The sequence below is a fragment of the Camelina sativa genome, chromosome 11 (assembly GCF_000633955.1).
Source record: "Camelina sativa cultivar DH55 chromosome 11, Cs, whole genome shotgun sequence".
Lineage (NCBI taxonomy): Eukaryota > Viridiplantae > Streptophyta > Magnoliopsida > Brassicales > Brassicaceae > Camelina > Camelina sativa.
The window spans coordinates 22,240,920-22,250,614 of NC_025695.1; the positions used below are offsets into that span (position 1 = coordinate 22,240,920).

At 34.4% G+C, this 9,695-nt stretch overlaps 1 protein-coding gene across 1 annotated transcript; it reads right to left on the bottom strand.

Moving 5' to 3' along the window:
• Positions 4,500 to 5,571, bottom strand: LOC104724058 (protein YLS9-like). The gene is made up of 2 exons (XM_010442505.2): positions 5,048 to 5,571; positions 4,500 to 4,958 (listed from the first exon to the last, which is right to left on the bottom strand). The coding sequence occupies exons 1-2, from the start codon at positions 5,496 to 5,498 to the stop codon at positions 4,663 to 4,665; spliced, it is 747 nt and encodes a 248-aa protein (XP_010440807.1). The 5' UTR covers positions 5,499 to 5,571; the 3' UTR covers positions 4,500 to 4,662.

The following is a 9,695-nucleotide window of genomic DNA, read 5'->3' on the forward strand; positions in this document are numbered from 1 at the left end:
GAAAAAGAGAAAGAAAAGGTTAGAGTCTTTAGGAGGGGAATGTGTTTAAGTAAAACCAAAGTCTAGTGAAAGAATGGGAAGTATGAGATTGTTAAAGATGGTTCTAATTAAAGAAAAAGAAAGAAAGAAAAGAAGAGTCTAGCAAAAAGCTTTTATGTCTTAAGAAATGAGAAGAAAAAGGAATCATAGCAAATAAGAAAGAAGCCCCATTCCACTAGTTGATTCAAATAAGATACCTCTCCTAAGGCTTAAAAACAAAAGAGAAAAGGGTGAAAGAGAAGTGAAGAAGTTAAAGGGTAGAAATAGGATCATTTGGGTTTAGATTGATAGGATAAACATTTTGGGTGCCTTTGGGTAGACAAGGTTTTGTTCTTGTATGTGTCTAATTGTTCTTACCTTTAGCCTTCTTCTAAAGCTCAATCCATTTTTTATGAGAGAACCTTGATATTGATAAGCCCCACTCTAAAAAGAGACCATCATTATCTCTAAACCTTTATTACTAAGTCAAATGAGTTTAAGCATTGCATAAGATTGATTCATGTTCTTGATTAATGAATGTTAAAAGAAATGGTTGATTTGAATGCATGTGAATATCAAATGCTCAAATCAGTAAAGGTTGTGATAGTTTGTCTAACATCTTTAAGTACAGCTCATTCAACTTGCATCATAGTACTAGTAACTTGGACATTGATTCTAGCTGGTTTATTGGCAAGCTTTAGGAGCTGAGATCNGTTTAGCTAGGTCAAACTTGATTGTCATAGATCTCTTCTAGGCTAGATGTACTCTATGCTGATCCTATAACCGAGAGGGTAGGGTTTGATTTTAAGTTTCTTAGCATCATACCAATGTCTAGGTTGCAAGATAAGATGTCTTGTTTGATTTTTGACATAAATGATCTGTTGCTTAATGCTTGNAATTAGAGTATAATTGCATTGCATTTGCATCTTTTCTTGCATAAACATGTGATTTTGGAGACTAAGGAGCATGGAAGCAATGCTGAAGAGGAGAAAGCAAGGGAGTTAGAGCTGAAGAACCAAGGTCCGGAGTTCCACTCGACCGCCCACTCGACCAGACACTCGACCGTGTGCGGAGAAGGACTCGACCGAGTGGAGGGAACAGAAGAAAAGCCAACTCGACCGGTCACTCGACCGAGCACCTGGTCGAGCTGACCGAGCCGCCTAGCTATTTTGTCTTCTAGCATTTTTAGGGCTTCCACTCCTTTTTCTATATAAGGCTTTGTACCCTGCAGCCACCAAGGAGTCCAGTTTTTTAGATATTCTCAAACCTAGTATTTACCCTTTTGGGAATTTATGCTCTTTGCACTTTTATTTTCTTAGATCTCTCATCTACTTTTGAAGGAAAACAAGAGATTCCTTGATATTTGTTGGTTTCATAACTTTCAAAATATTAAGAATTCGAGTTTGATTCCTTCTTCAATATTGTAGATCTCTGTTTCATCTATCTAATCATGCAAGTTTCGTTATTTTCTGGGTTTATGACTTTGCTCATCATGTTTAGCATTTGTGAGTAGTTGCTTAGGATCTTGAGGATGGGTTAGGCTGGATTGTGGTTGAGGTTTGTTTAGCTAGGTCAAACTTGATTGTCATAGATCTCTTCTAGGCTAGATGTACTCTATGCTGATCCTATAACCGAGAGGGTAGGGTTTGATTTTAAGTTTCTTAGCATCATACCAATGTCTAGGTTGCAAGATAAGATGTCTTGTTTGATTTTTGACATAAATGATCTGTTGCTTAATGCTTGCTTGTATAATTTCTTTGCTTTGTAAGAGCAAGTCTAGAAATATATGAGCTTGATTGTTTTTGCCATGAGAGTGGATTNAGTCCGGAGTTCCACTCGACCGCCACTCGACCGTGTGCGGAGAAGTACTCGACCGAGTGGAGGGAACAAAAGAAAAGCCAACTCGACCGGTCACTCGACCGAGCACCTGGTCGAGCTGACCGAGCCGCCTAGCTATTTTGTCTTCTAGCATTTTTAGGGATTCCACTCCTTTTTCTATATAAGGCCTTGTACCCTGCAACCACCAAGAGTCCAGTTTTTTTAGATATTCTCAAACCTAGTATTTACCCTTTTGAAAATTTATGCTCTTTGCACTTTTATTTTCTTAGATCTCTCATCTACTTTTGAAGGAAAACAAGAGATTCCTTGATATTTGTTGGTTTCATAACTTTCAAAATATTAAGAATTCGAGTTTGATTCCTTCTTCAATATTGTAGATCTCTGTTTCATCTATCTAATCATGCAAGTTTCGTTATTTTCTGGGTTTATGACTTTGCTCATCATGTTTAGCATTTGTGAGTAGTTGCTTAGGATCTTGAGGATGGGTTAGGCTGGATTGTGGTTGAGGTTTGTTTAGCTAGGTCAAACTTGATTGTCATAGATCTCTTCTAGGCTAGATGTACTCTATGCTGATCCTATAACCGAGAGGGTAGGGTTTGATTTTAAGTTTCTTAGCATCATACCAATGTCTAGGTTGCAAGATAAGATGTCTTGTTTGATTTTTGACATAAATGATCTGTTGCTTAATGCTTGCTTGTATAATTTCTTTGCTTTGTAAGAGCAAGTCTAGAAATATATGAGCTTGATTGTTTTTGCCATGAGAGTGGATTAACATGTTCTAGGAGATCATTGTCTAGAGATTAGCTCAAGTTGATTGAGATTTGTTGACCAAGTTAGATGACCTTAATCATTAGTCCAGCCCATGAATCCCTCCTCAAGACCTTCCTTGTCTATTGATTTCTTAGTCTAAATCCTGTTGCTTGGTTGTTGTTTGATTTACTTTTGTCTTGCTCTGTTTTGTTTGCATTGCTCTGTTTCTCGCATTTGTCCGACTCGACCCTGTCCTCGATCGCACACTCGATCAAGTGCTTGCTCGAGCTCATCCCCAGAATTCTTGTTTATGCTTTGTGTTTGTCCTGTTTCAATTCCTGTTTCATTTTAGTTGCTTTTCTGTTACATTCGTTTAGTTTCCTGTTCATTACTTGCCTTGCATTAGTTTATTAGTTGCATTACTATAGTTTCTATTTATGTTTCATTGCATTGTTGTTTAGATCATCCTGTTCTCTTTACTTCTAGCATCTAATTTTATAAGCTTTTACATTCTGCATTTTACATTCATCATTAGGTTGTTAGTGACAAACATCCTTTATAATTGGCTCAACTTATATAAATGTGCATGTCCTGATTGCTTGCATCTCACTCAGATTTGGATTGGCACCCTTTACACTGCAACATCATAAAGGGAATTGAAACCCCTTGCTTTCTACCCATTCATTCATATCTCATATCATTCACCAATCATCACCACCACAAGAAAGCAGAGTTCCAAGTGTCGTCAAAGATAGCTGAAGCTGAGTCTAAGCTATTATCAGCGGATAACATGGAGAGTATGCTTCCGGCGGATTATTAGTAACTGTGAAGAACCAAATTTATGTTGAGGTAAAACATGCTTCATTGTTTATGTTTATGTTTGTGTAAACACTTATGTTTGTGTAAACACTTATGGTTTACATATGTTTTGTTGGCAGGTTGCTCCGAAGAAAAAGAACCGGATATATGGGGTTGGTAACATGCAAGCAGAAGCATCTTCAGCTCAGATTGGTCAACCGCCTCCTCCTTCTGAAGATCCACTTGTTTTAGCTGCGAAGCTTGCTGCTGCAGAAGCAACTTTTGCAACTCAGGCAACTCAGTTACAGAAGATGCATAGTTATGATGCATATTTTGATTATCTTGCAGAGAAAGATCCAGAGTTTGCTGCAAAGTTTCGCCGAGAAGATCCAGCTGTCGGAGACACAACCAACGGAGAGGCAACCGACAGAGAAGCTACCGGCGGCCAAGCAACCTGAAGAAATGTTTGATAGTTCTCTCTCTCTTAATGTGTAATGTTGTAATGTTTAGCTTAGAACTTGATCTCCTTTGTAAACTTATTTTCTTATTTGAAAACTTAGTACTTCTAATTACAACTTTAATTTGCATAAGTTATAAGGTTTAATTCTAATTACAGGTTTAATTTTAATTACAAGTTTAGTTCTAATTAAGCTAACCAAAATGAAATTTTTGTTTTTTATACCATTATTATTATTTGCGACAGAAAAAATAATTGCAAATTCATCGCAAATTTGCGAGGGAGTTACTAGATACTACATTTGCGAGGAAATTGCTTTTTAATCAAGTCCTCGCAATTTGCGATTAGTTTGCGAGGGATTTGCGACATTGACCGATTTGCGAGGAACGGACTTTCGTCGCAAATCTCTCGCTTTTGTGGATTTGCGAGGGATTCGCAACATATTCGTCCATCACAAAACGCGTGTTTTCTTGTAGTGATTCTTTATTTTAAATCAAACATTCGAGAAAAAGAGGTAACTAACAAATTTTATCTACCCTACAAGGCTACAATATATAGTTCCAGATTTGAGATCCAAAACTTCTTAGTAAATAGAAACAACCAAAAAAAAAAAACAACCAAATTATGAACAATTGGAAATATAATGTTTCTTTTATTAGTTATTTACAAGTGTGAAACAAAATTGTTCTTTCTTAAAAAATAAAGGAGACGACCGTGGATGGGGGGAACTACAACACTCAACCCCTCCGTACTGTAATGAATAAATATTAACTTAAAATAATTATGAATAAGAAACGAAATTATAGTCTAAACCTGTATTTGCAGTTACTATTTTTAACCCTGATCACACTGTTAGCAGCCAAGCTATCAACGGATACACCACACCTAACCAAGACTCTCACTTCCATCAACTTTAATTTCCCGAGTTTGATCCGAACCGGTTGGGTAACTCTAATCCGCAACGGTATGATTCCCGTTAACCGTTGTTGCTCTTGCAATATATTCATTAAACTTGTTGCATTCTGATTAAAACCAGTCATTTCTACGTTTATAACAGTTGTGTTCTCATGTCCTTGGTAGAATTTTGGCAAGGACCCTGTAGAAAAAATCACAAAACCCGGTTAACCATTTTGAACCAATTTAATCCAAACAAAACTAGAATAGCGAACCGATTTTTTAACGTACCATTACTGAGACTTGTTTGCATGTACAAGACGCTAATTCTGCTTCCGTCTTCGTAGTAAATTCCGATTTTCTCGTTAGGATTTTTGGCCGTAATAGTGACGTTAAACGCCGTGGATAAACTCAGGTCTTGGTTTAGTTGAAACCAGGTGAGCTGTAACCGGTCGATATTGTAATCCGGAACTTTTGGTCTAAAGACAAGGTAGAGTATACCAACGATCGCTCCTACGATGACAATAAGGAGAAAGATGACGAGAAGCGTGTAGCAAACGCATTTGCACCAACAGCTTCTCGATCCTTTCTTGTTCCTTGGAGGATCCAACGGCGGTGCTTGCTGAGTCTTGGCGGGATCACCGTGTTCTGATCTCGAGGAGTCACGTGGAACAAGTGGAGCCGTTGGATGTGGTGGAGCTTCAGGGTCGCTTACCGGATAAATTTTCTGTTGATCGGACATGTTTAGTTACGTTCTTGATTCTGCTTGAAGAGAATTAAGAGAGTCTTTTTAATGTTAAAAAAAGAGAAGTAACGTATCTTCACGTTTTCTTTTGGTTAATTGTATATATAAGTTGTTAGGTGTTGTTTAATATTAGTTAATATAGTATGAAAAGAAAAGTAGAAAAAGCGACTCTTGCACGTAATAAAAGAGTTATTTTAATTCTCATACCAAACGTGTCTTTTGAATTTCCTGCGCCTTTTTTGGACCGTAATCGTGACTGCTCGATTAAATGTTGGAAATCATGTTAAAGCAAGAATAAGTTAATTGTCAATTTTGGGGTTCGGCGGCTACGAAAGTTCTTTTAGATACTTCGGATATGCAATGAGGTGTGTCATGCTGTGTGCCGTGGCGTATGGCAACAGAAAGTCGGCTTTTATAACCTCTCTATAACTGGACTGTGTGTTAAATTAACACCAGAAATATATTAATGTGCCTCTCTATAAATGAGCTACGTTAATTTTACACCAGAAACATATTAATGTACGACATCATATTCTAAGTGGTTTTAAAAGTTTTAAAAAGATTTACAAGGGTTATAAGAGGTTTACAAGGGTTTATCATTTTCAAAAAAAATTGAAGGGTTTTAAAATAATTTACAAGGATTTTTTAAAGATCTTCAAGAGTTTTTAAAGATTTCAAAGAGATTTTTTGAAGGATTTTTAAGGAGTTACGGAAATTTTTTGTCTTGGAAATTGTTTTTTCGGAAAAATAATTATTGGCGGAAAAATTTAGTTTGTCATTATGAGTTCTTACTAAAAAAGGATAATTAAGTCATTTTATATATAAAATAGTTTCAAAAAATAAACAATAAAAATATATTTTTGAAAAAAAATATAAGAGAATGAAAATTTTGCAAATCTTTTTAAAACTTTTAAAACTCTTTGTAGATCCATTAAACACTCTTGTAAGTCGTTTTAAAACCTTTATTAAACCTTTTAACAACCCTTGTAAATGTTTAAAATGGCCTTGTAAATATTTTATAAACCGTTGTAAAATCTTTTAAAGACCTGTAGTTCTTTTAAAATCTCTTGAAAAATCTTTTTAAGACCCTAGTAAATCTTTGTAAATTTGTTAAAACCCTTTCAAAAACCTTATAAATCCTTTTTAAAAACCTTTATAAATTTTTAAATTTCCGGGATCACGGTTCCCACCAACCTTTTTGTCCAATATTTTTTTGGCAAGACATGTTTTGTCCGAAAAAAATCAACTTTTCATTTTGTTCACTTAAATATCATTCTAATAGGGATAAAATAGCCATTAAAATTTAAAAGAAGGAAAAAATGAAAATGGACAAAACAATATTTTTGAATAAGGGTATCTACAAATAAGTATTTCTAACAATTTCTACTATAAATTTGAATTTTTTGCTTTAAAATAAGTTTTATATCATATTATATATATACAAATTCATCAACCCCTAAACTTCAATGTAAAAATAATTAAATACTTATAAATATGGAGAAATTTCAATAATGTTTTTAGTTTGTCTAGGCGTTCAGATTTACAAAACATCAAATCGCTCAAAACTGTCTCTTTGCGATTGTGATCAAGACCCATATTTATAAACAATGAGTCAGAAAGAAGAAAACAAGAACTTCTAAAGTCTCTATTGATCGGTACACTTATTGTACCGATGTTGGTGTATTCTCTATCTATCAATGGCATAAGTGTACTGATTGATTGTCGCCTTGAATCTTTTCTTCTCTTAACACATTTTGATCAGTTTATCTTCCAAAACTCCTCTCTTGACTCCAATATGTGCAAAAATCTATAATGACTCAAAAACATCCAAATCAAATTTTTTCTCGACAAAAAGACTTAAAAGTCGATATTAAATAATCTTTTAAAACCATTTAAAAAATGAGACATCAATATGAATGTATAAATTTTTGTAAGATTCTAAGAAAAGTAAAAAGTTATGCCTTGTTAGCTTTAAAAAAAAATGAATTTGAGCATATACTAATTTTATTAATTAGGTGGTTATATTTTAATTTAATTATATGTTTTTTGTCAAAAATTTAAGTATATGTTATTTTTTATAAAATAGAGGTTTTAAGATAGTTTCCCTATAAATATATATAGAGAGAGAACCTTTTTTTTAGTTTCTAAATTACTTACGTTTAATTATTATAAAATAATATTAAAAATGAAAAAAAAACGGCTCTTATTAATTATAAGGAGAGATAGTATTATGAAAAAGAAGTAAAAATATGACTCTTTCTATGGGGGGAAAACGTTACATATGGAAAATATATTAGTAACAATCTGTTGAATCCTTTTAATTTGATGAGTTATGTTTTTCAGAAATTTGGATAAATGTAATAAAAGTTATTATGCAATTGTTCCTAGAGAAAATGTTAGGAATAAATAACCTTTTGTATATACGCCTTTTAAAAAATATATTTTTTGCTATTTTCATTTTTGCACTTGATCAAAGGTCAATTAAAAGCTAATGCATACTGCACCACGATCTAGTAGTATTGTTGTAACACTTTAGGATCAAATCCACATAGACTAAGTATTGAACTATGAAACTAAGAAGATTGAATCTAGCTAAAGCAAAAAGAAGAAGTTTGTCTTTCAAGTGACTATCAAAATCGGAAAGTAAATAAACTGCTTTTAAATCAGAAAGGAAATATTGGGCGTAGTGAATCTATGGAAATATAATTCTCAGACTAAGGTGGTTAGATGGGGATGCATTAGACACCGTTCGAGAACTCAAATCACTATTGTAAAACTAACCTACTTCCGCAGCGTTAGCTATCTATGCAACAAATTAACTAGACCCTAAACCGTCGTTTGGATCTAGCAACCAAGCAAGCAATAAAAGTTTAAGTTTGATCTGTTCACAAGGTACCTTAACTTCAACTTCCATTGGCTAAGGATCACCTTGCTCACCTAAGTTATTTTCTAGCAACTCAACAACACTTTTGGTGCCACGATGAATTAAACCTAAGATCTTAATCAAGGTGATCAATCTAGCTTAAGCATTAAGAACAGCAATAGATGAAGAACAAAATAGATCAACCCCCAAATCTAGAACACCATCATTAGAGAATAATAAACCCCTTTGAAACTCGAAACCCAATAGAATAAGTACTCAGACATGGAGATAAAAGAACAGCAAATCAATGATGAAGAAACATAGTTGAATTGCAAAAGAGAAATAAAAAGGGTTTAGAATTCTTCTCCAAAGTGTTATAGAGGATTAGAGATCTTCTCCCAAAACTTACAAGTGCTCAAAGGCTGCGTAAAATAAAAGTTGTTTTTCTAGAGGTCGAGCCTCGTGCTTAAATACTAAAATAAAACCCTAAAAGTCGGTTTAAAACAAAAAAGGAAAAGTTGCTTTGGGTACGGGATCGGTCGATCCCGAATGAGGATCAATCGATCCTGGGTGGATTTTCTTTGTTTGCTCCATCTGCTTGCTAGTCCGATCAGTCTTAACCAAATTGGCTCCAGATGCATGTTTTCATCCCCAAAACACTCAATTTTCTTCCGAAGTAACATAGAACCTGTACAGACTCACAAAAGACTAAAACGATTCTAAAAGCACACTTTGACTCAATAAAAGACTCAGAACAATTGTAAAAACTATAGGTAAAACCAATAAAATACAGACACATCAATTCCCCCATACTTGAATCTTTGCTTGTCCTCAAGCAAGAATAGACAAAAACTCAAGAACAGAGAAAATGTTTGAAAGTGGTGATGTGCGTGGTTTTTCACTTCAATCTTTTACCTTAAAAAGACCACACAACTGCTGCAAGTGCACAGCTAATCGGTAGTAGTATTTAAGGATCGATCCCACAGAGAGAGAGTTGTTGTTTAGAGAATCCGTCGGAAGAGATGTAAGGCTAGGACTCAATAAAAATGGGGGTTTTAGTGTCACGGTTGTAGCAAGCAAATAAACATAAATAAAATGCAAATAAAAATAATAAAACTAGCGTTGGGCATCAAGGGGAATCGCAGGGGTTCAATGATCTATATATCTAGGAAAGTTTAGGGTTAGTTTGTTTATCTAAAACTNAAGGGGAATCGCAGGGGTTCAATGATCTATATATCTAGGAAAGTTTAGGGTTAGTTTGATTATCTAAAACTTGGACTACGAAACACTAATGAACCGTTAACTTAAAGTTCTCAAGCTAACCGTCTAAG